A 27,757-nucleotide genomic window follows, 5' to 3' on the forward strand; every position below is an offset into this window, starting at 1 on the left:
AGATTTCCCTCTTGCTCTGATTCAGGAGGATTTTATTTTTTTGGGTGTTGTCAGAAATTACAGCCATGTATTCATAAATACCTAATTACTACATTCAACAAATAATATTACAATACAGTGAGTTCCGCAGACCAGGCCAGCTTCCCCGCAGGGTCGCCCGCGGGTCTCTGGGTGGCGCCCCCTGGCGGTGGGTCCTGGCGGTGCTGGGCGTGGTCCAGGCCAGGTGCAGACCCCGCCAGCTGCTGACCGGAGCGCCCCGGGCTCCGTGCTCACGCCTTTCCCTCTCCAGCCTGGTCGACTGGCCCGTCAGACGCTGCGTTAAGGTCTGGTTCTGAATTACGTAAACAAGAACGGTTCCTCCCACTGGACCTTGCTGGGCTTCGCCACTGACCGCCTGGTTTCGGGGGCGCGCAGTGGCCGCAGGTGAGGCCCGGCTGCCCGTCTCCACACGCAGGGTAAGACCACCAGCTTCGGCCAGGGCCAGAGCCGCTCCCTCACAGGAAAGAGGACGGCCGCGAGGGGGCTCAGCTGCTCGACACTCTCCCACCCCGGCAGCTCGCAAAAGCCCTGATGAAGGAGGGCCGGGGACAGCTGGGGCGGCCATGCGGGGGGACAGGGGTCCCGGGCCCTGACCGCAGCCCCCCCACGCGGCCAGTCCACCTGCGCCAGGCCCGGGCCGCACCTGTCAGTTTGCCGAGACTGGAAGGTCCCTGCTGACGAGAGCAAACCGGGCAGATACAGCCCCGCAGAGCTGCCCGAGGGCCCCGAGCACAGCGGCTGGGCTGGTCTCCGGCCAGACGCCTCCACGCCACCTTTGGCCCCTGGGCTGGTCCCCTCGGCCTGGTGGTGCCCCCGCCCACCGGGACACGGCTCGAGTCTCCGCAGGCCTGGCCCCAGCCCTCCTGAGGCGGCTTCCCCCGGAGGGGCCCAGTGGGCACCCAGAGTTCCCGGGTGCGGCGCGGGCGGGAAGGGTCGAGCGGGCGCCGCCGGGGTAAGTGCGTTGGACTTTAAAAAACATTTCAATATTTTAATGTCCTGACCAGCAGCAGTACAAACACTAAAGCAAGTTTCTGCCCGGAAAAGCAAAAACAAACAGGGAAAACAAAACCCCCAAACAGGAAAACAAACACCCCCCACCACATATTAAAAATGGCAGGCTTTTTATAACAATAATTAAAGTAATAAAAACATACAAAACTTTGTTTTTTAATCTATATACACAGTACAAGGCTGAAGCACCCTCGGCCCTTCTCAGAGTGACGCGTGGGGGCGCAGGGCGGGGCCCGGGAAGAGCTTGGGCCTTCCGGCTGGTGTGGCCGCGCTTCCGAGGGGACGCTGAGAAGGGAGCGGCCGGCCAGCCCGGGGGCAGGAGTCGCGGAGGCAGGAAGCGGCCCCGGAGTGACCGCGGCGAGGCCTTAGTGTTGGCGAGGGCCGTCCCTCGGCCGAGCGAGAGCGTCGGGGAGAAGCGAACCGGCCTCTGCCGAGACTCGGGTCCCGCGGCGGCTCCCGTGGCTGGCGGGTCCCGTGCCGGGACCTGGGGCTGTCGCGTCATGCATGGCACATTCTTGTTTTATTTTATTCTTTTAAGCTTCAAACCTCCCAGTGAAAAATATTAAATATTCAAGGTAATAAAATAGATAATATTTCTATGCTATGGGCGGGGCCTAGTGCGAGGGGAGCCGTCACCTGGGGTACCCCTTGAAGTGACCCCGCGGCCAGTGCGTGGCGGGCAAGGCAAGGCACTTCCGTAAGTGGTCCAGCTCGGCCTGCAGCCGCTCCCGCTCCGAGACCACCTTCTGCTTCTGGCTCCTCAGCTCCTGCGGGGGCAGGACTCGCGTCAGGAACCGGCCCTCCCCGCCCCCCACCCCCCCGCGGCCCGGGCCCCGCGCGGGCTCACCGCCATGCTGTGCGACAGCCGCTCGGCCGTGACGCTGAGGCTGTAGTGCTGCGCCTCCAGCCGCCGGCACTGGGTCCGCAGCACCTGCCGCTCCACCTGTTGCTCTGCCGGGAGACGCCGCTGCTGTGGGCCCACCCACGGGCGCCACAGCCCCCTCCCCCCCGGCTCTCGGGATAGCCTCCCTCCACCAAGGAGGCCCCAAGATGCAAAGGGGCCATGGGGCAGGGGCAGGGACAGGGACGGAGCCCCGGGCCCGGCCTGGGGTCTGCACCCTCCCGCCGTGCAGTGCCCTGGGTGAAGGCTTAGCCCGAGGAACTGCAAATGGGGGGCTGCGCCTGCGCCCGGGCCGACCCCGCACGCATCCTACCTTCCAGGTGCTCCTGGTAGGCCTCCAGCACGGCCTCGATGCCCTGCCACCGGGGCCTGGGCCCTTCCTCGTCCTCCTCCTCATCCTCCTCGTCCTCCTCCTCCTCCCCCGAGTCCGGGTCCACCTCCTGGGCGAGGGGGCCCTTCCTGGGCGCGGCGGGCTCCTGCGGGCCGTCGTGCAGGGGCAGGGGCAGCCGCCCGGGGGGCTGCAGCTCGGGAATGTTGTAGTGGACGGACGTCTCGACCTTGTGCGGCTCCACACACAGCAGCGCGTTCCCTGTGGACGGGACAGGCTGTCCTGGGCCCGCCCTGTCCTTGGCCACGGGCCGCTGGCCGTGGGGTGACAGGCAGAGGGGGCCTGGGTGTGCGCGAGCCCCACAGGGCTCAGCCTCGCTGCCCACGCTCACAGCCGCAGGGAGCCACGGTCCCTTGTGGCCGCCTGGACTCCTCACGGCAGCACCCAGCAAACGGCTCTGGCTCGGGTACCTCCACTGGGCAGCGCCAGGCCCACCCCGGGCTGTGTGCGGGGACGGGGCGGCAGCAGGGGTCGGCGGCACAGGGGCCTCCGCCTCTCGGGCCCCCGGGCCTCTTCCTCCAATGACCGGGGGCCCAGGTGCTGGCCCTGCTCTTCCTGCTGGGCCTCCCCCAGCTCAAGAGCCTCAGTGCCCTGCTCTGGGCACCGGCCCCCGTGACGGACGCGCTGACCAGGCCCAGGCTGCCACGACACCCCAACGGTCTCGGCGCTGCTGACCGAGCCGCTCGCTTCCAGCCACGGGAGTTCACAGGCGTCTTTTGGGGGGGGGGGGCCTCTGGGGGCCAACCTGGGGCCCCGTGTGCCCAACCTGCTGGGGTGTCCCCTCGGGGCTGGCTCCCAGCTCTGTGCTCGGGGCCAGCTCCCGCCCTGTGCTCGGGGATCGCTCCTGGCGGGACGGGGAACCATGTGGGGGCCGAGGGGAGGCCCTGGTGACAGGGTGGCCGGGGAGGCCCCACCTTTGTGCTTCTGCAGCGCCTTCTGCGTGGACTGCAGCACCGACTCATGGAACTGGTGCGCGAACTCCTCGGCCACGAAGGGCGCCCAGGGCTTGGTCTTGCCGTCGAGGCCGTGGGGCGCCGTGCCCTGGAGGCCGGGCGGCAGGCTCAGGCCCTTCCTGCTCTTCTCGCCGCTGGCGGGAGCTGGGTCCGGGGCTCGCGGGGGCTCCGAGGCCTTGGGAATGTCAGACAAGGAGGCAGCGGCGGCCCCTGGCTTCTCTGCGTCCATGGAGGCGGGCTGTGTGGCAGGCTCTGCAGACAGACAGACAGACGGCACGGGCGGCCCTGGTCAGCGAGCTGGTGGCCGCAGCCAGAGACCCCACACACAGCGGGGCCACCACCGGGGCAGAGAGTGGAGCAAGCGTCGGTCAGCTGTGGTCCGAGGCGGGCGTCCAGCAGCGACAGCCCAGAAGGAAGCCCAGGAAGGCAGCTGGGGAGCAAGAGGCAGCAGGAAGGAAGGAAGGAAGGAAGGAAGGAAGGAAGGAAGGAAGGAAGGAAGGAAGGAAGGAAGGAAGGAAGGAAGGAAGCAGGAAGGAAGGAAGCTGGAAGGAAGGAAGGAAGGGAGGGAGGGAGGGAGGAAGGATAATGAAAGAAGGAAAGGAAGAAAGAGGAAGGAAGGAGGAAGAAGGGGAGGAAGGAAGGAGGTCGCGTGCTCGGGGCACCCGAGGGTGGCAGGAAGTGGCCGAGTGGCCGGCCCCGCAGCTCACCGCTCAGGGAGGCGGCGCGGTCCCGCGGGGAGCTCCGGAGCGAGTCCAGGGCCGCGGACAGTGCCTTCTGCTTCAGGGCCCGCAGCGTCTCCTCCAGCCTCTCCTTGTCTGCGAGAGGAGCGCGGTCACCGGCCGTGTCCTCCCCACGGGGCCCCCGAGAGCCAGCGCCCCGCGAGGCCGGGCAGGGGCGGCCGAAGGACCCGCAGGGGAGACGGCTCCGACTCGGCGGGCATGGACCCCGGGGGCCGGAGCATGAGGAGGAGGATTGCCCCGTGTCCCTGGGGTGGGCACCCGGGCTGCCTGCCGGCCTCACCTTTCCTCTTCTCGGCGCTGATGTGGGTCAGGCTGAAGGCCGCCAGGAACTTCTTCTTCTCCTCGAAGTTGGGCCCGTTGTTCATGTCGTCGGGGCTGTAGCGGGTGCAGAGCACGGGCCGCGGCGAGGGCGTCTGGCGCCGGCACCTGGCGGCGGGGGGCGAGGGGCTCCGTTCCCGAAGCAGCCGCCGCCGCTTGCGCCGCTTCTGGCTCAGCAGCTGCTCCTTCTGCTGCTGCGTGGTCAGGCCGAAGAGCTGCAGGAACTCCAGCTTCTGGGGGGAGACGGCGCTCAGGCCCCGCTCGCCCGGCGTGGTGGGGGGGGCGCGGCGGGCGCGAGGCACCTACCTCCGAGGACGTGTCCAGCTTGAGGGGCGGCTGCTCGGCCACGCAGCGCAGGTGCACGCGGACCTCCTCCTCGTCGCTCTCGTCATACGAGTCGTCCAGGTCGTAGAAGTAGCCTGGGAGGGGGAGGGAGAGAGTGTCAGCGACCCCGGCCCCCGCCTCCCGCCTCCCGGACCCCCACCGGGTGGGCTGCCAGCGGGGGCACTGCCCACCTTTCTCCCGGGCCTCGCGCCGCCGCCGCTCCTCCAGGTCCAGCTTGCTGACCAGGCGCCGGCGCTGCTGCAGAAACTCGTCATAGACGTAGGCGGGGTCGGGGGGCCGGGGCACAGCGGGCAGGGCGGGCAGGGCGGGCCGGTACGGGGAGCCGGGCTGGGGGAGGGCGGCCCGCGGGGAGCCCAGCAGGGTCTGCGCGGGTTTCTCCAGCTCCGCCAGGAAGGGCCCCGGGCCGGGCGGGAAGGCCGCGTGCTCGAGGGGCCCGGCCTCGCGGGCAGGGGGCAGGAACTTGTCCGTGGGGGCAACTTCGCGCTTCCGGAGCCCCTCGTCGGCCTTCTCGGGGCCGTGCACACGCTCCGCCTTCACCAGCGGCAGGGCGGCGGGCCGGCCGGGCAGGGCGTGACTGTCGGGGCCGCGCCGGGGCTCCAGAGCACTGTCCATCAGCGACACGGGGTTCCAGAGGGCCGTGGCCACGGGGTGGTGCTGAGGCTTCGGCGAGATGAGGGGTGGGGGGCCCCCGAAATGCTGCGGGGGGTCCCGGCTGCTCGGCTCCTGGCGGCCGGACATGGACCTGGGGAGGAGCGGAGGGTCAGGGCGGCCGGGGGGCGGCCCGGCGGGGCCCCGAGGCCCAGGCCCGCGGCCCACCTGGTGCTCTCGGGCCTGTGCTCGGCCTCGGCGGGCGGCGGTGGGCGGCCCATGTCCAGGTGCTGCTCCAGGACCTGCTGGCGGAACTCGGACACCTGCGTCTGCCGGTCCTCCTTCTCCTGCCGCAGCCGCCGCTGCCGCGCCAGCCACTTCTCCTCCTCGTTGGTGCGCTGGATGAGCAGGGCCGCGGCCGCGCTGCTGGCCGGCAGCGAGAAGAGCCCGTGGCCCGACAGCAGCCCAGGCACCGCATGGTGCGGGGCGGGCAGCGGGTGCAGGGGCTGCGGCCCCGCCTTGGGCACCGCCAGGCCCACCTCCTTCAGCTTCTCTGTGGGGGGGGAGGGCGTGGTCAGGCCAGGCCGCCCCGGGCTGGGCCCTGAGTCCACCCCTACCGCGGCCCCCGCGGGGCACCTGCTCGCGTGGGCGTCAGGCGCTCGGCCGGCTTGGCGCGCTCCTCGGCGGCGTGGCGGAGCCCGTGCAGCTCGGCCGCGGGCAGGAAGGTGGGCTCCAGGGCCTTGGCCACCAGCAGCTCCTTCTCCCGGGCGCGCTCCCGCTCGCGCTCCCGCTCCAGCTCCTTCTCCCGCTCCCGCTCGCGCTCCTTCTCGCGCTCACGCTCCTTCTCGCGCTCGCGCTCCCGCTCCTTCTCCCGCTCGCGCTCCCGGTCGGCTTCTCGCTCGCGCTCCCGCCTCAGCTCCTCGTCCAGCTGCAGCCTGAGGGGCGTGAGCAGTGACCGGGCTGGCCAGCGGCAGGGCTCCCCCTGGGAGGCTGCACGGCCCCCGCGGTCCCCTCGGCCGGGTCCCCGCTCACCTCTCAGTGCTGAGGGTGGACATGCGCTCCGAGTGCAGCGCCGCCAGGGACGAGTGGGCCAGCTCGGGGGGGTAGCGCAGCCCCGACAGGTGCAGGTGCATGGCCGACGGGTGCAGGGGGGGCAGGGAGCCTGGCGCGGGAACGGGGTAGAAGGGGGAGCGCAGGGCCGACAGGCAGTAGGAGTCCTCCACCCTGTGGGGGGGACGCCGTGAGTCCAGACACCCTGGGGGACCCTCCCGCGGCAGGTCGGGGGCCCTGGGCTGTCCCGGTCACCTGAAGGCCGGGTGTGGGAAGGGGTGAGGCGCCAGGTAGCCGGGGTGGTAGTAGGCGGCCGGGTCCAGGCCCAGGGGCGGCAGCGAGGACACCCGCAGGTCCTCGGCGGCGTGGTAGGGCCGGAAGCTGCGCAGGTAGTCCTCCGTCACGGTGCTGGGCGGGACCACGTGGGGCACCGGGCGCTGCAGGCTGCGGGGACTGCAGTGAGCTCGCGGGGCGGGGCGGGGGGCGGTGGGCGGGGCTGTGGGGCAGGAGGGCGGGGCTGCGGGCCGGGAGGGCGGTGGGGGGGCGGTGGGCGGGGCTGTGGGGCAGGAGGGCGGGGCTGCGGGCCGGGAGGGCGGGTCTCTCACCTGAGCGGAGGGAAGCGGGCGTCGGGCACCACAGAGCTGGGGGACAGGCCGAAGGGGTAGGGGGTGCCGAGCAGGTGTGGGGGGATGGCCGGGGCGCCCGCCTTCTCCTGGGGCAGGGGCGGCTCCACGATGAGGCGCTCGCGAGCACTGCTGCTGCCCCGAGAGGCCGCATCCTGCAGGGCGGCGGGAGGCTCAGGCCGCGCTTCGGACACACACTCGTACACGAGCAAGCACGCACACACACGCACGCACTCACGCACACTCACACACGCACACCCACACACATACACACTCAACGCACGCACTCGCACACACACACGTACACGAACACGTACACGCACTCACACACATACGCACTCGCACGCACACTCAATACACACACACACACACACACACGCGTGCATCCCACGATCTGTGCCAGACTCACAGGCCCCTCCCCCGCTGCCTTGGTCTGGGCCGGTCCCTGTGATCCCGAGCACTGGTGTTGGGACCTCCTGCCTCCTGCCGGGCGACACCCCCAGCAGCACTGCCTGGCCCTGTCCTGCAGGGCGCCCCGGTGGCTGCACCCCCCGACCCTCCCGGCGCCCCCAGCACAGAGCCCGGGGGGTGGGGGGGGCCGGGAAGGCCCCCACGGACGGCAGCTAAGGACAGCGCCGGGGGGGCCGACACCCAAGCCTGTGGGAGGAAGCGCCGGACCCCCACCCCCGCCCTCACAGGGGCCCCAGCCAGCACCAGGGGGCCTTCACCTGCCCCCGCAGCCCCGCCTTCCTGGGGACAGCGAGGACCACCCGGGGCAGGGGCAGGGGCGGGCAGGGACAGCCCTGGCCACGCACCTGCCGGCTCTCGCTCCGCCACACGCCGTTGACGGTCTTGGTCGGGGCGATGGTGACCACGGGGGGCGTGCTGGGGACGCTGTGGCCCCCGGGGGGCACGATGATGGGGCCCATGGGTGCGCGCTTGGGCGTGCTGGCCGGAGAGCTGTGGTTGGTGGCCGGGGACGACACGGGGGACGACTCGCTGCTCAGTGACGACCCTGTGGGGGACACCGTGAGGGGGGCGCGGCCGGGACCCCGATGGCGCCAGGACAGTGCCCCCCCAGCCCCCTTCCCAGCAGGACCCGCAGTCTCAGCCCGAGGGGCAGACGCCGCCACCGCCTCGCCAGGGACGCAGGGCCCCCAGGTGACACAGGGCCCAGGACACACTGGCCCCCCAAAACACTGACCCCTGGGGCACACTGGCCCCAGGTCTCCCTGGCCCCGGCACGCCAAGGCCTGCGTTCTGGCCGATGCAGCGCCCCACGCCCCCCCATTCGGGTGTGGGGTCGCCCAGGGGGCTCTGGCTCCCACAGAGCCGTGCCGGGGTCCTGGCGTCTGCACGAGGCAGAGAGAGGGTCACGTGGGGCCAGGGGACCCGCCCCCCTCCTCGCCGCCTCAGGGGCGCCTCACACCCCGGGCCTGGGCAGGCGAACAGAGTCCCGAGTGCGACTATGGCATCAGGGAGCAGAGGCCAAAGCGAGGCGGGTCCGGGAGTCAGAGCCCGTCCACGGCAGGCATATGGGCACCAGGGCGCGGCGGGGGCCCGTGAGCAGAGCAAGGCCCGCTCCCACCCCAGTCTGGCCCTCGACCACGGCCCTCACGCCCCCCCAGACAGGCAAGCCCAGAGAGGGCAGCACAGCCGCGGGGACACAGCACAGCACTCGGGCCGGCCCCACCACCGGGAGCAGGACAGCTCTGAGGCTCGGACCCCGCCAGCCGGCCGCTTACCTCGGGGCTCCTCGGCCTGCTTGGCGAGCTTGCGCAGGGCGGCGGCGAAGCTGGAGGAGGGCGCGGCCTGGGAGAGGGCGCAGCTGCTGGCCGGGCTGCCGCTGGGCACCAGCGCGCCATTGAGCGGCGAGGGGGCGAGGGGGCTGACGGCGGCGGTGGTCCGGGTGGCGGTCGAGAGCATCCCTAGTGAGGGGGACTTGGGCTCATGGCTCATGCCTGCGGGGGAGAGAGGCGGCGTCACCCCCGCGCGGGGACCCTCGCCACGGTGCCCGCACGTGCCCGGCGCTGCCCGGCGCCAGTGAAAGGGCCCATTGAGGCAGGGGGCGCAGGGACGCCCCTCGGGGACAAAGGCCCCTCAGGAGCCGGCGGGGGCGGGGCTCCCAGCTGCAGCCAGTCACGGCCCCCAGCCCCCTCGGCGGGAGCAGGGCCGAGAGCCGGGCAGGGACCCCAGGGTCTGCTGGCGCCCCCGGGGCAGGCTGGGGGCCCCCTGGGGGTCGCCCTGGCCTGTCTGTAGGCGGCTTCCCTCTGCTCCCCGGCATCCTGCAGCTCCCCCTCGCAGGGGGCACCCAGTGACCCCCCAGCACGGCGCCGCCCCCCGCGTCCCTGCCATATCAGCCCGTGGGGGGAGCTGGGCCCGTGACGTCAGTCACCGAAAATAGAATCCAAATGAGCAGCTTCATTAGGGCCGACTAAAATTAGACCCTCGCAGGCGCGGGAGGGCAGGACCCCCCAGCGCTGGGAAAGGAGTAGGTGCAGGGCGGGCAGCCCCCAGCCCAAGGGCCGAGCACCGCAGCGCGAGTCCTGGGCGGCCCCACACAGAGCAGCGATTCGTTAACTTGCTCCCAGTCACCGACCGGTTATGTCTACACCACCAGCTGCTGCTGCTGTCCGTGTGTCTCCTGGCGGGTGGCTGGGGTCCCTCCTGCAGACAGGAACCCCGACCAGCAAGGAGCAAAGAGGCGGAGGGCTGGGTGGTCCCACTCCAGCCGCCATCCAGGAATGGGCCCTGCTGCAGCCAGGCGGGACCCCCGAACACCGGCTACACCGGCAGGACCCCCAAACACCGGGTAGGACCCCCAAACACACCGGCAGGACCCCCAAGCACACCGGCAGGACCCCCAAACACCCCAGCAGGACCCCCAAACACCCCAGCAGGACCCCCAAACACCAGGTAGGACCCCTAAACACACCAGCTGGACCCCCAAACACACCGGCAGGACCCCCAAACACCGCCACACTGGTAGGACCCCCAAAGAGCAGCCACACAGGAAGGATGGCCCCCAGAGAGACGGGGAGCTGGGTGTCTGCCACCCCCAGTGGCCCCCTGGGGAGCCCAACACCCCATTAGACTGGCCCGGGCCCCATTAATCAGCTGAGCCCGCCCAGCCCTAATTACGGCTTCCTTTCATCCCGCCGAGCCCAGAGCCCAGACCTCAGGCCTGCTCCCTCCAGCTCTGTAATTACCGGCTAATAGCTGCGATGGATTTTCTGTGGGCCAGCTCAGGCACCCCCCCTAATTACACCGCCAGGCGGGGGCTCCGCAGGCTCTGATCTCCCCTCTGGGTGACTCTTCATCCAGCAGAGAGCTGGGGGCTGGGGGGACCCCATGGCGACTGCAGCAGCCCCCCCCCACACAGGGGGGCCGGGAGGGAGGGGCTGCGGCACCGCCCCGCCTCTGCCTGCCTCGCCTCTGCCCCTCGTAAACTCCGGCTTCCCTTTGCCGGCGGCAGTTCTCAGCTCCCGGCTGGGGTGGGGGGGTTCTGCTCCTCCAGGAAGCGAGGGCCCAAGCCCTGACCCAGGACGGGGTGGGGGGAGCACCCTGGCTCAGGGCCCGTGGGTGCCGTCCTGCAGGGAGGGGGCTGGGCCGGCTCCCCCCTGCCCCCGCCCCGCCATGTTCTGCCATGTTCCAACAGGGGTGGGCAGCCAGGTTCCCGGGAGGGCAGGGCTGGCAGCGCTGGGTGGCGCCTCGGAGGCTCGGAGGAGGAGGGAGGCGGCAGGAGGGTGGTGGGAGGGGTGAGGCGGGAGGGGGAGGCGGCAGACGCCCGGGAGTCCCTCGGAGGAAGGAAGTCGGAACAGACGGCCAGGCCGTGCGGGAGATTATTCTAAGCCCAGCGTCTGGATGGAGGGCCGGGGGCAGGGGGCGGGCGGGAAGCCTGCAGCAGCCAGACAAAAGGCCAGGCAGATGGACAGACAGCCTCGGGCAGATGGACAGACAGCCCCGGGCGGGGCAGGACAGACAGAGCCAGGGCCGCGGGCCCTCCCTGCCCGCACATGCGGGGCGGACCCAGGCTCGATCCCGGCACCCCGCAGGCCTGAGCCCAGAGCGTGGCCGGGTGTGCCCCCCTCAACAGACGGGGCACAGAGGACCCCGCTCGGGCGCCGAGCCCCCACCAACAAGTCGAGGCCGGGCTCTCCCCAACAGAGAACACGGCAGGTGCCTCCACTTGGGTCTGGGAGTGGGGCCTGTGCCTGCAGGCCCTTCTCGGGAGGAAGCCCCCCGGGCGGCGGGCACCAGGGGGAACTCAGTTTCTCCGGAGGGGAGGTGGGGCGGGAGGGCACCTTCCTGCACGGCCGCCCGGGCTCCGTCCCTGGGCCCCAGAAGTCCCCGAGCACTGCCAGGAGTGCTCCCCAAGCACGGCCAAGGGCGGCCCCCAAACAGAAAAGGGAGCCACAGCGCCACAATCGAGGCGGGGTCCCGCGAGTCCGAGCAACTGCCCTCGCTGGCTCATCCGAGACCACAGTCACCGCGGCACCAGGCCCTGCCTGTGGCACACGGCGGGCAAGACAGTAGCCAAGAACCCGGGCCTTCGTGAGCCCTGCGGTCCGGCCAGGGTCAGCCTGTAGCCTGCACGAGGCCGGGGACCGTGAACCCCACGGCCCCAACCCTGGGGCTGTCAGGGGCCAGCGAGGCTTCCTCAGGCGGGCGGGCTCCTGTGCTACCCTCAAAGCCCAGACAGCCGACCCCCACCAGGAACCACCCTGCTCCCAGCTCCCACAGGGAACAGGCCCGGACACTCCCCTAGGCCAGAGCTGTCCACAGTGGGGGGCCTCCTAGGGGGGCAGCTCTGCCTGCCCCTGGGAAACAAACAGCTTCCCCAGGGCCAAGGGGCCGGACCACCTGCCCAGCCTCTGTGAAGACGCGCCACAACGACCAAGACCTCTAGGACCAGGGCTGGCCGGGACTGACCCTTCCCCGGGAGCGGCGGCCCGAGGGCCGGGCCTGCTCACACAGTGACCCCGCAGCCACGAGCTGCGACACGAAGCCCCCAGCAGCTCCCGTCACCCTGCCTGCCTTCCCAGGACCCCCAGAGCCAAGGGGGCGACCTCCCCTGGACTCAGCCCCTCTGCGGGGGGCGCCCCGAGGGGCGCGGGGTCTGAGCAGGCCCGCTGGACGGGGCAGCACAGTGACCCCAGGCCCGCAGGGAACAGCCCTCAAACGACACGGCAAAGCCCACGGAGGTTCTGCGAGGCCGAACACAGGTGTCCCGGCCAGGGTGCTGGTGCCACGGCGCACGGAGGGGGCGTTTCTGCAGCCCCCTGACCCCTGACCCCAGACACGCAGAGTGTCAGGCGCCACCCGCGAAAGCTCCAGGCTGTGTGGGCACCTGCGCCCTACTGGAGGCGAGCAGGCCCAGAGTGCCACCGCGGGCGGGCCTGGTGCTCCTCACCAGCCTCTGTGCCCACTTACAGACAAGCCCCGGGGCCACAGCCACTACAGGGCACTGGCAGCTCGGGCAGGGCTGCGGGGGTGTCCGTGTGTGCACGCGGGTGTGTACACACGTACCCACGTCTGTGCCCACCTGCAGCCAGTCCCACCGCTCCCCGGTGGCCAGCTACCAGGCCCTGCTCCAGTGCCCAGGCCCTGACCCGCCTCAGACTCCTGCCCCCCAGGCCCACGGGAGGCCCCACGACGCGGCACCCCCAGGGCTGCAGCCCCTCCCCCAGCTCCCCCGGGGCGGAGGGCAAGACCCCCGGCCCGGACACGCCACCCCGCCTGCCTGCCTGCGCCAGGCCACGGCCCTCCCTGCCCGGGAGCCCCCGGCGGCCGCGCACTCGGCAACCCGGGCCGGGATTCCAGCTCCACGGCAGAACCAGCCCTGCTGGCTGGACAGGCTGCTGCGCGTTCCTGCCCGGGGAGCGCCCGGCCCTGCTCTTCTGCAAGAGTCGAGGCGCGGCGGGGCCCGTGTGCCCGGGCGGGGGTCCCGGCCCGCGCTGGGCGGCCGCCCCGGAGTCGGGGTCGCAGGGCGCGGGGGTCGCCGGCGGGCGCAGGGCGCGGGCTGGCCGCTGGGCGGCGCGGCCGGGCGGCCCGGGTGGGGGCGGGGCAGGCCGAACTTCCCCCCGAGCCGAGCCGGGAAGTTCTGGGCAGCGGGGGCGCGCCCGCGACCACACACGGGGCGCCGCTCGCTCGTCCCCGGGGCGGGCTCCCCGCCAGGGCGCACATCTGGGTCACGGGGCGCTGGGGCCTGCGCGGGACGGTCCGAGCCGGGGCCTCCCGGGGCGGGGCTGACCCCGGCGGCGACACAAAGCAAACCCGGGCGCCCGGCGGGTCCAGGCCGGGCCGGGGGTCCGGCGGGGGCGCGCCAAGGGCCGGCCTCACCTGCGGCCACTGACTCAGCCCGGGGCACGGGGGCGGCCTGGCACCGGGGCGGGGGCGGGAGGGGGGGGCTGGAGGGGGCCCAGCCGGGCCTTTTGTTCGCGCCCGGCTGAGGGACCCTGTGCGTTCCCAGCCGGTGGTCCCGGCTTTGTGTTCCCCACGCCGACCTGTGTGGGCCCGGCCAGGCGCCGCAGGGGTTAAGCCGGCCCCGCTCGGGCGCGCAGACAAAGGCCAGTTTACCAACCCGGGCACGTGGGCGCGGGCGACCCCCGCCCCGCGGCGCGGCAGGTGCTTCCCGCACGGCGCGGAAACTTGCGGGGCGCCGGGACCCCCACCCGCCTGGCCCGCGGGGGGCGTGGCGCCCGCCTGCGCGTGCTCCCCGGGGTCCGGAGGGTCGCGGCGGCCCGCCCGGAGGCGGGCGGGGAATCTAATTAGGGGCGGGAGGCGGCGAGGTGTCCGCGCCGCGCGTAATTGAATCGGCTCCGCTCCGGCGGCCGCGGCCGCATCCGCACCGAGGGCGGGGGGCGGGGAGCGCTCGGCGCCGCAGGAAGGGCAGGGAGGGGAAAAGGGCAGCGGCGGGCGGGGGGCAGCGGATGCGCCGCCCTGCCCCCTCCCCGCGCGGGCAGCCATCTTCCGAGCAGGGGGCAGGGCGCGCGAGGGACCCCCGCGGCGCCCGCCGCGCCCCGCCCCCGCCCGGGAAAGTTCGCGCCGGCCCCGCCGCCGCCGCCCCCGCCCCCCGGCCGCGCGCCCCCCAGCCGCCGCCACCGCCGCCGCCGCCGCCGCCGCGCGCTCCGGGAAGTTGCCCGGGCCGTTGGCGGCCGCCCGCGCCGGGCCGCGCAGTCGGGGCGGGGGGCGGGCAGGGCCCCGGGACCCCCGGCCGCGCCCGGCCCGCGCGCGCTCACCTTTCATGCCCGGGCCCCGCAGCTCCGCCCGGGCCGACACATGCTGGAGCCCCCGCGACGGTGTTTGTCTAAACTGCTTATCTCAGCCGGCGCGCGGCGCGGCGGGGCCGCTGGGGAGGTGGAGCTTCCGGGGCCGCCGCCAGAAACACCTGCTGCTGTCGCCGCCGAGGACACACCCCGGCGCGCCGCCGCCCACCCGGGCCACGCGCGCGCCCGCCGCTGACCTCCGCCCGCGGGGCCCGGCGGGCGCGCGCGCGGCCAGGTGAGGCGAGGCCGGCGGGGGCGCGGCCGGCGCAGCAGAGCGCCCGGCCCCCGCGGACCCCCGACGCGCCCGCCCGCTCCCGTCTGACGGGCGTCCAGCGCGGGGCCTCGACAGCCCCCCCCCCGTTTGTTTTCAGAAACTTTCGGGCGGGCGGGCGGGCGCAGGCGGACGGGGAGGGGGTGCTCTTGAAAGAGCCCACGGAGGCGCCGCGCCGCCAGGGGGATCATTAAGTAGCTGGGGTTGCGGTCAGAGGCGAGGCCACCCGCCTCCAGAAACTGGCGCGGCCCGCTGGGCCCCGGCCCCGGCCCAGCGCCTCCCCATTCCTGGCACCCCCTCGCCCGGCACACTTGACGGACTGGAATGACTCAGGGAGCGTCCTGAAATTCCTGGGCACCCGCAGGCGGCGCGGAGGGCCCGGCCGCCCCGCCCCCCGCCGCGCCCCCGGGGGTCGCGCTCGGGGGAGCCCTGGAACCGCAGGTCCCAGGCTACGGGGCCCCGAGGCAGAGCCGCCCCCCGCCCCCCGCCCCCCCCAGGGGCTCGGCCCGGGCACCGCGCGCGGGTTTCAACTTTCGCCCCCTCCCCCGCCGCAGCGCCGGCGCTCCTGCCAGCCCCCAACCTGCCCCGGGACATGCCCGCGCCGCGCTTGGCAGGCGCGCACGCGGCCGTCCCCGCCGGCCCGGCCCCCCCGCCTCCGCGCGCCCGCCCGCGCCCGCCCCGCGCCCGCCCGATCGCGGCGGGAGGGAGCGCTGGGCGCCTGCCACCCCCATCCATCTGTTCCCGATGACGCTGGCGGGCCTGGAGCACTCGGGGCCGGCGCCAGCGGGGAGCAGCACCCGCCCGAGCGTGCGCGCCCGGGGGAGCCGCGGGCCGCGGCCTGGCGGCGTCGCCGCCCCCTCCCCGCCCCCAGCCCCGACCGCTTCCCCCGGGCGCACGCCGGGGCACGAGGCGACGGGGCGCGCGCGGGTGGTCTCCCCCCGCCCCCCGGCCTTGCACAAGGCCCCCAGGCCGACCACAAACGAAAAGGGAAGCGAGGCGGCGGGGGCCGTTGGGGGCTCCTACCTGCGGGCGCCGCGCGGCGCCCTCCCCGTCCCGCGCGCCCCGGGTCACTGATACCCAGGCCGGGCCGGCGGTGGCACGGCGGCGCGGGGAGGGGGAGGGGGTGCCGGCGTCCCCGCGGGGGGCGGGGCGGGGCGGGGCGGGGCGGCAGGGAGCTCGGCGGCGGCCCCGGGCCTGCCGCGCCGCGGCCAGAACCTCTGGGGCGGGTCCAACCCTTCCCACCTGGGTCACAGCCCGCGGGGGAGGGAGCCGCATGCAAACGAGCGCGCGCACCTGGCGCGGCGCGGGCACGGAGGGGGCAGCTGGAGGGAGGCCCGCAGGGGCCGGCCCCGGACACCGCGCGGCGCCCGCGGCCGGTCTGCAGTGGGCGAAATTCGAGAGCAGGACCCGGAGCGGCTGACCGCGGGGCGGGCGGGCTGGGCCCGTTTCACGGGCGGGAAAGGCGAGGCCGGGCGCTGCTCCAGGCCGCGGCGGCGCGGGGGCGGGCGGGTGTGCGTGTGTGCAAGACGCCGTGCGGGCTGGCGGGCGTGCGGGTGTGCGGGAGGCCGTGCGGGTGTGCGATAGGCCTGCGGGCGTGCGGGAGGGTGTGCGATAGGCCTGCGGGAGGGTTGCGGGAGGCCTGCGGGTGTGCGGGAGGCCCTGCGGCTGTGCGGCGGCTGTGCCGGCGGGCGACACCTGGCGCCCCTCCCCCGCCCGCGGCCGCCGGCGGCTGCAGTCCCCGCGGCCGCCGGCAGGGCGCAGCAGCGAGCCGGGCGCCGCGGCCGGGCCGGAGCGCGCGGGGCCGGCAGGGCTGGCACGGAGACGGATGGAGCCGCTGTCAGCGCGCCCGCCCGAGGAAGTTAGTAATCCGGGAGCACGGCCTCCGAGTCGAAGGGTGGGAACTGCTCTCCCGCAGCCGCGCGCCTGCTAACGAGGCCGGCGCTGACTCCTGCTCCCGCGGCCCGGCCGCGCTGCACGCCCGGCGCGCACGCCGCGGGCTGCCCACCGCCCCGCCCGGCCCTGGGCATCCCTCTGCGCCACCCCAACCCCCGCCGGGCCCCCGCGCGCCTCGCCTCTGCGGCAGGGCCTGGCGAACCCCAGGTGCGCCTCCGGCAGCTGGCACCCGGGAAACACCTGGCGTACCCGAAAGAGGGGGCGCGCTGTCGGGGGCCCAGGCGCGCGCAGGGCTGGCTCCTGGCGCTCCCCAGGGAACCCCTGCTGGCCGGCCGGGGACCGAGCCAGGTCGGCCTCGTGCAAGGCCAGCGCCCTCCCTGCTGGACTACAGCTGGGGGGGGGGGGGAAGAGTGCAGGGCAGGAGGGGTTCTGGGTGCGGGAAGGTCCCGGGGTGCAGGCGTTCCGCGAGGTGGGCTCTGGCGCCCCCGACCCGGTGGGCACCCCCGTCTGACGCAGAGCCCGCGGTGTGCAGTATTCCCGGCCACCGTCGGCCGTGGCCCAGGCGGGGTGGGGGGGGGGACGGGACGTCACTGGACACGATCGGAGGGGGGGCAGATGAGGAGCCTGGCACCGGGCCTGGCACATTTCACACCCCCCAAGCGGAGTCCCCGTGCCAGGAGCCGAGGGCACCGCGGGCGGGGGGGGCGCCTCCTCGCCGAGCCCCGCAGCCGGCCCCGGAGGCGGGGTCCGCGGGCGCGGGGCCGGGGGCGCCGGGCGGGACCCCGGGCGCGCGGGCGCCTCTCACCCGGGCTGCCCCCACTTCCTGTCCTTTCAGCGCGCACAGCTGCTCCGCACAATCAGTTAACAGCTGTTTTGCATAGATTTTCAATTCTAATTGCCTCGCTTTGTGCCGCCGCCGGGTGAATGGGGCCGGCGCGGGCGGCGGCGCGGGGGCAGCGGGGCCTCCAGCCCGCCCGCGCCCCCCCGCGCCCCCGGCCCGCCGCCCGCGCCCCCGGCCGCCCCGCCCGCGCCGGAAGCGCCCCCCCCCGCCGCGCCCCGCGCCGGGCACGGGAGCTAATTGGACAATAAAGCCGCGCCGGAGGAAGAGGCTCTCCAGAGACAGCTGGCGTCTATAAAGGAGAAATATTTGCATTTAGAACCTTTAAACTTTATGGCACGGGCCCGGGCCGGCCGGCCACAGGGCACCCCCTCGCCACCCCGCGCTCCTGGGCATGCCCGCTCCCCGCTCCCACACCTGGGGCCCTGCCACCCGCCACCAGCCAGCTGCTTCCGGCCAGCTTCCAGCCTCCGGCCCGGAGAGGGGGGACGGAGGCCCGGCCCGGAGCCCGGCCGCTTTAGTCCTTCCCAGCACGAGGGTCCAGGCCCCCTCACCCTTCCTGCAACTCCAGCCACCAGCCAGGTCTGCTGCGGCCTCTGCCAGTGCTGGGGGAGGGGCGGCTAGGACAGGGGCTAGGGCGGGCCCTGCCCACAGCTGACCTGGGCTCCACTCCTGACCCCACAGGTTCCCAGAACCCCACCAGGAGTGATCCCTAGCACCCCTGGGTGTGGCCCCCAAACCAAAAGTGAATCATTAAAAAGGCAGCAAACTTGGATGGAAGATTGGGGGGCCCTGCCCATGGCCACAGGACCCCCGAGAGGCTGAACTGGGTGGGGCGTGTTTGCAGCAGGCGGAGGGTCCTCCCAGGGCTCCCTGAAGATGGGGGTGTCCTGACGGGCGTTCAGTGGGGTCCACGCGGAGGGGCTCAGCAGCCACCGAGTCGGGTGGGACCTGGAGTCCCCAGCAGGGCAGACCCCCGCCCAGAAGCCAGGCGCCGCGTGGGGACGGGGCGTGGGCGCTCCTGCCTCCCGGGGCACCAGGCGGGGGGCTCAGAACCAGGCTCGGGCACCACCACCCTCCCTGAGCACTGAGCCAGGGTGGCCTGGGGCACCCGTGCGGGGCCGGGCCAGGACCAACCACAGCTGGGCACCCCCTGCCCTGCCCTGGGCATGTGCCCCGTGGCCCAGGGCGCTGCCACTTCCGGCCTTACTGTGCTCCCTGGCAGCTTCCCGACCTCTGCTCAGTCCCTCTGTGGTGCTGGCGTCAAGCCCTCCTCCTGCAGGAAGCCTTCCAGGAGGGAGTCCAGCTCCTCAGGGAGGCTGGGCCTCCCTCCTGGGCCTCCCTCCACCCCTGCCTCCCGGCCCGGCGCGCCCAGAGAGCTGCTGGTTGGAGGAACTCTTCATTCAGGAGTGACCAGTACTGGTGGGCCCCGCGCCCCACCTCCCGACCCGCCCAAGGGGGATGCAGAACCTTCCGGAACATGCGTGGCAACAGCGACAGCACCTTCTAGAAGGTGAGGCCTTCCCGTCAGCCGGGGAAGCCCCACGCAAACACGCACCCGCGTCTGGGCCCCAGGCCCACACCAGGCCCCGAACTGCTCCTGCACAGACCTGCCTGCCCCCCTGGGCAGGGCCGCGGGAGACGCTATTCCTGGCACAGGCTGCAGAGCGCAGCATGACCTTGGGAAAGTCCCCGCTGCCACCTGACCCAGCCAATAACCCAGGAGGCCTCCCTGGGGGAGGCGGCCCTCAGGCGGGAGTGCTTGCCCACACCTGCAGCCCCTCTGAGCTGGGGTGGGCGTGCGGGGGGAGTCACACACTTTCCAGGTCTGGGCCTGAGGGGGAGGGACTGTCCCCCGCCCAGAGGGCCCTGGCGGGAGGCCGCACACAGCTCAGGCCCTGCTGCTCCTTAGAACCCCACGACTGCACGGCAGCGCCCCCCCCCCCGGACTCCGGGGCCGCCCTCTGCAGAAGGGGGTCTCATCAGACACGCGTGACCCAGCCCCCGGCACCCCGCTGGCCCCAACCTCCCGCTGACGCGCGATCCTCTTTTAAAAATTAATTTTAATTTATTTCCTCCCCGCCTCTCTCCCCTGAAGGATTCAGAGCAGCGTCTCCAGCCCCTGATACGGAGCCGTATTTGTTATTTTTATGGCTGCTGCAGGAAGCTCCCGTAACTGCAAGGGGAATTATATTCCGAGAGAATCGGGGCCCCAGTGGAAGCAGCATTATTCATTTAGCAACTTCTATCGGCGGAGACGGGGCTCGGCCTTCCCCAAAGCCGTCTCCTGCGGTTACCGGAAGATTTAATTCACAACATCCAAGAAAAATAATTAGGGGCTGGGGGAGGGGAGCGGGCCCCCATGGTGGGCCGGGCGTGGGGACAAGGCTTCGGGGAACACAGATCCGCAGCGGGCCCAGCTCTCGGGGTGACTCGGGGCTGTGCTCGCCCTCCCGGGGGCCAGGCCGGAGGCCCTGGCCCACACACACTGGCCCCAGGGGACAGCTGCAGGACAGGCCCCGCCCCCCCAGGGCTCCTGACAGGTCTGGGCCAGAGGCAGCTCAAACCATTCTCGCGTCGTCTTCCCCCCCCAGAACCACCAAGGTCTAAGTGGGGACCAGCCAGGGCCGAGCACCTTCTAGGACCTTCTAGTTCTTTCCGACCCCTTCCGAGGGCGGCTGCAGGCAGCCTGGGCTGACAGGCCCTTTCTGGGGCCTTCCGAGCAGTGGCAGTGCGAGGGGGGGCGGCCCAGGCAGGCGCCGTGCTGGTGGCACCAGGTTCCTGCTCTGCCCGGCCCCCAGCGGCCCGAGCCCACCGTCATCGGGTGGGTCTCAGAGTGGCCAAGAGCCGGAGCGTCCGCCCAGGGACAGCCGGGCCCTGCAGCCCCCTCGCCCCGGAGCTGGCCCCAAGGAGCTCGCCGAGGGCTTACGGGGGCCGGGATGGCGAGGGGTGAGGGCAGCGGCGGGCACGTGCACGCGGGGGTGAGTGCAGGGAAGGGTGGGTGCGGGGGGACAGGTGTGCAGGGGGGTGTTGAGTGGGTGGTGGAGGGTGTGGCGGGACGGGAGCGGCAGGACGGGCCTCAGGAGGCTGCCACCTGCTCTGAGGTGCTGGGCCCCGTCCCCAGCACTGCCACAGGCGCCAGTGTGACCTGTGCCACCACCAGACAGAGGGGCGGGCGGGCAGGAGGCAGGCAGGCGGACAGATGGACGGACAGACAGGGGCTGCCGTGTGCCCAGGCGGGCTCTGTGCCCAGGGCCGCCCCTGCCCTCCCCAGGCGCCAGGGGCCAGCGGGGGGGGGGGAGCACAGAGCCCTGGGCTCTGGGGCACGCGGACGCTGGCGCCGGTCAGGGCACCCCTGGGCGCTGCCACCTGTCCCAGGCAGAGGCCGAGACCCCGAGTGGGACATCCTGGGGCGTGTCCCCAGCGCAAGGAGATGGGGGCGCCCCCCCCGCCGGGCATCGGTGAGCCGGGTGCTGGGCTGAGTGACACGGAGGGGGAGCTGGCCCCGCAGCGTCCCCGCAGATGGGCGGCCACCGGAGGGGCAGATGGAGGCGCTGCCCACCTGCCCCAGGCCGGGCCTGGGCCGCCCTCCCGCCCGCCTCTCTGCAGCGAAGTCAGCCGGCCCCACACACGCTCCCGGCGCGGCTAATGACCGGGGGTGCGGGCCAGGCGGCCCCCGCGCCGGGCAGCTCTCCAGGCCGCGCTTCCGAGCCCCCGCCCGCAGAGGACACGCAGCCCTGTCATCAGAACCACATTGTTCTGGCCAGAAGAGAGCGCGGGCCCAGCAGATGGCAGGTGTAACAAAAGCAGCTTGCTGTGGCCAAACCAATTATTTATCTAATTATGATTTACCACTTAACCACATGATCTTTCTGCAGAGTTGTGGGCAATTAAAACCAGGGTGACTGTGTGGATTATGCAAATGGGCTGGAGCCCAGCGAATAAAATTGGAGGTGAGGCATTCACACAGGCAGCCGCACAGGGCAGCCCCCGGGGAGCCCGGGGCTGGGGGGCGGCCAGGGCGGCGAGGGAGGGGCGGGCAGCTGTGCCGGCAGGGATGGGCTGGGGGCAGCTGGCGCCCCAGGCCGGGCAACCAGGGTTGCGATGAGGTGGGGGAGGGGCCCTCCTCCCAGCGTCCTCGGAGACCGGCCGGGTGTGCACGTGTACGTGTGTCTGCGTCTGTGTGTGTGGGGGGGTGCGGAGCTGTCAGATCAAGGCCCCGGGTGGTCTCCGGGCTGTCTGCAAACAAAGGAGAAGCAAGAGCCCCTCCCCCACCGCTGCAGCTCTGAAAGGGGGGGTGGCCGGGCACCCTGGGGGTGGGACCTCGGCACTGGCAGCTCAGCACACCGAGGCAGGACCCGGCGGTGCTGGCAGTGCACAGAAAGGTCGAGCAGCCGGTCCAGAGTCACACAGCCAGGCCCTCAGTTTGCATTCACAGGCGCCTCCACACTAACTCCAGGCCGAAGCTTAACCCAGTGTTGGCAGAGCCACGGCTGCTGGGCTCACGGAGGGACCCAGGGCCTCCGGGCCCCCCGGAGCCTGCAAAATGGCACACAAGCCACTAGGGCCCGGGCCTTGGGCCAACCAGAACCTTCCGGCAGCACCGGGGGCTGCCCTGGCCTGGGAGCGGCGAGGGAGGGTGGGGTCCCGGCAGGGGCGACGCACCAGGGCGCCCCAGGTCTGTCACCGTGCATGGCGGTCACCTCGCGGCCACCTCGGGCCCAGGCGGGCGGGGGAGGGGAGCGAGCCCCTCTGGCCAGGGCGCTGGGGAGCCTCTTCCTCACCTTGAAGGAAGGCTGGTGGGGGGTCTCGGCCCAGCCCACGCCCAGACTCGGACCCGCAGTGCTCCCTGCCGCCGGCAGCACTCGCCGCTTTCCCCACCCCGACTGGTGCCAGGCCAGTCTCTCTCGGGACCCACCTGCCCTGGAGCCCGGGAAGCGCCGCAGCCAGGTTGGGGCAAGCTCTTCTGGACGCCGCTCTCCTGGGGGGCTCGGGCCCCGCCCAGGCGCCCCCTCCCCGGCGCCAGCCCCGCCCCAACCCAGGCCCCGCCCCTAAACCACGCCCAACCATCAGGCCCCACCCTCAGCGCTAGGCCACACCCTAAGCCCCGCCTCAGCACCAGACCCCGCCCCTCAGCAGTCCATCACGCCCCAACCCCACCCCTGGGCGCTGGCCCTAAGTCCCACCATCCCCTGTGTCCTTTCCCGAGTGACGGCTGTGGGGTGGACGTGCCCGCCCCCACCTGGCAAAGGCCACCCAGCACCTGCTGTCCTCTGCCGGGGCACAAGCAGAAACTCAGAACCTGGGTGGGGCGGCCAGTGGGCCTGGGGCACAGGACCTGCTGCCAGGCCACCTCCTCCGGGCAGTCGGCACTGTCAAGCTGGTGGCGCCCAGTCCAGCGGGGGGGGCAGATCTACCCTCCCGCCAAGCTGGGGTGCTGGGACCAAGGGGGGACCTTCCCACTCACCACCCAGAAACAACTGCAGCCGTGCAATGAGGCCTATGTGGGCCGGAACGCCCCTCGGGCCTGTCCCCCCCGCCAGGGTCCCCCCAGACCACCTCCAGGCAGCCAGCCTGCCCCCGGCCCAGGGTAGCCCTGCAGTCCTGGGGTGGCCTCTGGGGACCCACCTGGCCCCGCCATCCCGGGGCGAAAGCCACACCAGCCCCACGTGCCGGGTGCACACCTGGCCCCGGCTGGTGCCCCCACAGGTGTGCCCGGCCGCCCCCACTCAGCTGCGCGCCTCGTGAGCTCGCAGATGGCTCTGCCCGGCCACCGGGAGGCCTTACCTTGGGACAAGAAATTAACACGCGCAAATAGCAAATTTACGGCGTGTATTTCCATTCCCCTAACACCAGCGCCATCTGCCAGCGACGGGCCACACCGCCAGCTCCCCCTTATCCTCCCCCGCTTGCTTGTACTTATTCTTCATCTTCCACCGCCCAGCCCTCGGGCGGCCACACCACGCCCGGGCCCAGCCTGCGACCAGCAGCCCGGCCCCCTCAAAGGCACCCGTGACAGGGGCCCCGCCGAGCGTGTTCTCCCCGCCACTGACCCTGCACGGGCCCGGAAGGTGGTCTCTCCTCGCCCACGGACTGTAGGCCCGCCGGCCCAGGCTGCTCTGAGGTGCCGCTGGCATTCCCAGCTCGAACCCAGCACCCTGGAGGGTCGCTCTGCACTGCAGGGATGAGGCCTAACCGCCGAGACCGTCTGCAGGGCACCCGGCCGGCCCGTCACAGCGGCTCGGAGAGGGGCCCGAGGCGGCAGTGCCGGACGCCTCCCCCACGCTCTCCCACGAGCCTGCCCCTCCCCCCGGCAGGGCTGGGCTGGCGGGGAGCACCCAAAGGACCCCAATGCACGGCAGCCACATCCGCTGCCTAGCGGCCGAGGGGACGCTGGTGTCCCCGCAGCTCCCCAGGACACAGGGGCCCGAGGCCAGGAGCTCGCGCTCCACCCGCCGACCCCGCGCCCCACGTCACCCGACCTCCCCCCAGCCGGCCTGCACCGACCCAGCCTTCCGTGAGGGGGCTGGGGTGCAGGAAGGGGCATTCTTGGCCTCCTGGCTGGCGTCCAGAACCAATACACACATGTACACATGTGCGTGCACATGCACACACGTATGAACACGCAGGCGTCCGTGCACCTGGGTCTCAGCCAGCCCGGCCTTCGCCCTTCCCCAGCTCCCGGCCACGGAGGCCGGGGCACGAGATTGGAGACACAATTGGATTTGGAACAATTTTATTGCTCAGCCCAAGGTGGCTTTAAATATTAAAGAGGCATGAAGCGGAGAGAGCCGGGCCGGGGCAGCCCCAGGCCCAGCACGCCCCTGCCCCTCCGAGGGCGCGGGGAGGGGCGGGGCAGCGCCCCTCGGCCTCCACCTCACCCGGAGACAGGTAATACATCCATTATTGATGGAGCCGCGTGTGAGTGTAAATTACTGAAACAAACACGGCATAATTAGGGCAGGGAGGCGGGAGGGAAGGGGTGAGGGCTTGGCTCCGGCCCGGCTGCGGGTGCGGGTGCAGCCAGCTCAGCCTGCTCACCATATGCACAGCCCGGCCAGCCAGTGCTCAGCCGAGAGCCCCCGGGACCCCCCTGCCAGGACACCCGGGGACCAGGTCTGCGGGCGCCGGGCCACACGCACAAAGCCCGCCCCACGCGTGCCCTCTGATGCCGCGGGGAGCAGGGGTGCGGGCGCCAGCTCGTAGTTAGGGCCAACTGCAGGAGACAAAGAAGCCTGTGGAGAGCGCAGTTGGGTGCAGGGTCTGGGCGGGAAGCTGCATCTCCACAACAAGGCCTGGCCCTGGCCCCAGTCCCCGGGCCAGCTGGGCGAGGTCCCCCTCCCCGGTTCTCTTCTGGGTCAGGGGAGGGGGAGGGGCTGGGTGCTCCCTGTGAGAGCCTCAGGGCTACAGGACACATGGAAAGCCACGTGGGGGTGTTGGCTTGGGGTGCACGAGTGTAAAAGGCATGTGCACATGTGATGGAACATGTGTGCATGGGTGGGGTGTATGCACATGCATGGGAGACAAGAGGTGTGTGCATACATGTGATGGGACGTGTGTGGAGTGCACACACATGTGAGAAACTCTAACAGTCGTATTTGCATATACATATAGTTAGACACGTGTGAAGGGTGTGTGGTAGGCTGGTGTGCACATGCATGAAATGGGACATGTGTGCACACAGGATGGGGCGTGTGTGTGAACGGGGTGTGCGTGTGTGCACAGGCGTCTTTTGTGGTGGAGCGTGTAGTTCTACGTGTCCCAGGCATGTGCACTGAGAGCCGGTGCGTGGATCCCGAGCTGGCTGGGATCGGGAAGCCAGGCCCTGCCCAGGCGGCAGACACGGGCCGAGACGTCGGGAGGGTCGACCCACAGGCTGCCCTGGGGGACCCCCGAGGGGCACCCCGCAGCCGCCCGCGCGCCGCCCTCCCCGTGCCCACAGTAATCCTCCGACTTTACAGCAAATTATTAAAACTCACTTATATTTAATCTGCCTTCTGGAATTAATTGAATTTTTACGCTCAGCAAATGCCACCGTTTGCACCGCCTCCCGCTCGCCGGCTCGGAACGGCGGAAGGACCAGAGAGCAGACCGACCCGGGGCGCCGCACACGGGGGGCCCAGGCGGGGACGGTCTCCAGCCCCCGCGCGGGGAAGACCTCTTCCCCACAGCCGCGCCCGCGGGCCCGAGGTCACGGGAATCCTGGCAGGCTCCTTCCTGCAGAGACACATTAGCCCGCGGGGGAGGGGCGCGTCTGCCGGGTGCTAAGTGCCGCCTCTGCATCTGCCAGGCGGGCGCGGGTGGGATGGCACCAGGCCCCGCGTCCCTGCCCGCCCGGCCCAGCTCCCCGCCCCCAGGGCGCGACGCCCCATAAATCTCTCCCCGTCCACACGGCGGTCAAACAGGCCCGGGCCGGGCCACCAACCAGACTCACCGGCCAGCGGGGCTGTGGGCGGCTCTCCTGCGGGTGCCCCCCCAGGGCAGAGGGCAGGGGGCAGGGGGCAGAGGGCAGGGGGCAGGGGGCAGGGGGCGGCTCCATGCAGTCCCTGGGGCCTCCCCCGTCCCTCCTGTCTCCGGGAGGCCGGCCCTCGGGAGTCCGCAGAGCCGGACACTGACCGGGCCGCCTCGTCCCTGCCCAGCTCTGCAGCAGGTGTGGCCGCCTGGTCAGCCCTCGTGTCCTGCAGCCGGAGTGGACGCGCAGACACTTGCTGCAGGGCTCAGGCCAGGAGCTGGTCTCGGGTCACCTCTCCTGCTGGTGTTGGCCGGGGGGCACACACGGGGGGGCGGGGCCTGACCCCTCCCTGCACTCGCCGCCCTCACAGAGCCCGTCTGACCCGGCAGCCCCATGACAGCCCCGCGGGGGGCCAGCCGGAGACCCCGCCTCTGGGAGCAGCAGGCAAGTACCTGGCTGAGGGCCGAGAACAAGGTGCACACATGCATGCACCCACCCACACGCATGCAGACACATGTGCACCCACCCACACGCATGCGAACACACCCGCACCCACCCCATGTGCACATGCCTACACACACATGCACACTCACATGTGCACACAGAGACCTGACCAGACTCCCCTGTGGTCGGGCCGCTGCCCACTCCTCAGCCTGCAGGCCTCGGCGGGCCCAGGAGTCCAGCCCAGGCCCAGCCCAGGCCTGCGTCCACCGCGCCCCCCCCCGCCCATCCCTGCTGGACATGGGCTGAGGCGCAGGAGCGCCGCCCGGAGGGGCCCCCAGCAGCGGAGCGGGGCCCAGCCCGCATCACTGTCCACTAGGGCTGGCGCCCTTCCTGTACCCAGCCCAAGGCCAGTCCCCCGGGGTCTGCCCGCTGGGCGTCGTCGGGAGGGGCAGGCGCCAACACAGCTGCAGGTGGACGTCGACACCCCAGGCGGCCAAGGGTGGGTGCTGGGCCAATGGGCTGTGCTGGACACTGCCCGGGAGACTCCTCTGGGCCCCTCTCACCCGGGTGGGCCTGGGCCAAGGGAGGCCCCCCGCAGCAGTGAGCCTGCGACTCGGGCGGGCGGCGGGCACAGGGGCCAGGCGGGCACAGGGGCAGGCGGGCACAGGGGCAGGCGGGCACAGGGGCCAGGCGGCCTGTGGGGTCTCCATGCTGCTCTCCCAGTGTCCAGGCGTGTCCAGTGGAGACCCAGGTGGGGGGTCACTTGCCCTCCCGCATGAGCCCGGGGAGGCCTGGACACGGCCTTCTCTGGCCCGGGCAGCGCAGGCCCGGCTGTGAAACACCAGGGCCAAGCCCTGTGGGGGTCCCCGGCCTTTGCCAGAAACTTCGTTTGGTTTGGGGGCCACACCTGGTGGTGCCCAGGGCTTACTCCAGGCTCCGTGCTCAGGGGATACTCCTGCAGTGCTCGGGGGGCCTTACGGGCCAGCCGCCCGCAGGGCCAGCGCCTCCCCTAGCCAGCCCCGGTCTGCCCGCACTCGGCACCCGGGCCGGGCGTCCTGCCCGCAGTGCCCTCTCTGCTCTGGCCAGGCCACCATCTCAAACACCAGCTCCACGTGAGCCCAGGCGGCTGGTCGCTCGGACACTCCATCGGCCCGACCGCACGGCACCAGGGGCACCTCGTGGGCGGCGGCCAGCTCCCGACCAGCCAGGCCCGGGGCCGGGAGGGACTGTCCAGGGAGGTCCAGGGGGAGCCGCACGCAGAGCAAGGCCACCCACCAAATGCCGAAACGTCATGAACATTCAAACGGCTGAAACAAACACCACCAGAAAAAGACGGAGTCCTCGAAAACGCAATCTCGCAATTAAGCCATTTTCTGCTATATAGTGATAATCACCTAATTATACTATTAATGACAGTTCAACCTGCTTGAAATAAAAGGACGTTCTTCCATAACGGGCCGCCAGCTGTTAGTTACAGATGTCAAACATCTTTAAGGCGTATTATTAAGGGGAGGGAAAAGACCCGTAAAGCGAGCACCTCGGTGTCCCCTGCCCGCCGGCCCAGAAACGGCCCCCAACACTGGACTGCTCTGGTAGTCTCCTCGGCGAAGAGAAAATGAAACTGGTAGGGGGCTG

At 71.8% G+C, this 27,757-nt stretch overlaps 1 protein-coding gene across 3 annotated transcripts in view; it reads right to left on the bottom strand.

The window, feature by feature from the left end:
* Nucleotides 1-15: 15 nt before the first annotated feature.
* Nucleotides 16-27,757, bottom strand: part of GSE1 (Gse1 coiled-coil protein) — a 133,165-nt gene continuing 105,423 nt past the window's right edge. For 2 of the 3 annotated variants that reach the window (XM_055145055.1, XM_055145056.1), the window contains 15 exons: nt 8,702-8,917; nt 7,772-7,971; nt 6,939-7,111; nt 6,589-6,777; nt 6,316-6,507; nt 5,920-6,218; nt 5,512-5,836; nt 4,866-5,437; nt 4,657-4,769; nt 4,313-4,583; nt 4,000-4,107; nt 3,254-3,544; nt 2,265-2,540; nt 1,898-2,001; nt 16-1,817 (listed from right to left, as the gene is read on the bottom strand). In XM_055145055.1, coding sequence (XP_055001030.1) covers nt 1,683-1,817; nt 1,898-2,001; nt 2,265-2,540; nt 3,254-3,544; nt 4,000-4,107; nt 4,313-4,583; nt 4,657-4,769; nt 4,866-5,437; nt 5,512-5,836; nt 5,920-6,218; nt 6,316-6,507; nt 6,589-6,777; nt 6,939-7,111; nt 7,772-7,971; nt 8,702-8,917 — 3,464 coding nt within the window. In that variant the 3' untranslated portion in view covers nt 16-1,682. Of the gene's footprint in view, nt 1,818-1,897; nt 2,002-2,264; nt 2,541-3,253; nt 3,545-3,999; nt 4,108-4,312; nt 4,584-4,656; nt 4,770-4,865; nt 5,438-5,511; nt 5,837-5,919; nt 6,219-6,315; nt 6,508-6,588; nt 6,778-6,938; nt 7,112-7,771; nt 7,972-8,701; nt 8,918-14,197; nt 14,374-27,757 lie in introns of those variants that run through there. The other variant, XM_055145057.1, reaches the window with a different exon arrangement.

The sequence above is a fragment of the Sorex araneus genome, chromosome 8 (assembly GCF_027595985.1).
Source record: "Sorex araneus isolate mSorAra2 chromosome 8, mSorAra2.pri, whole genome shotgun sequence".
Lineage (NCBI taxonomy): Eukaryota > Metazoa > Chordata > Mammalia > Eulipotyphla > Soricidae > Sorex > Sorex araneus.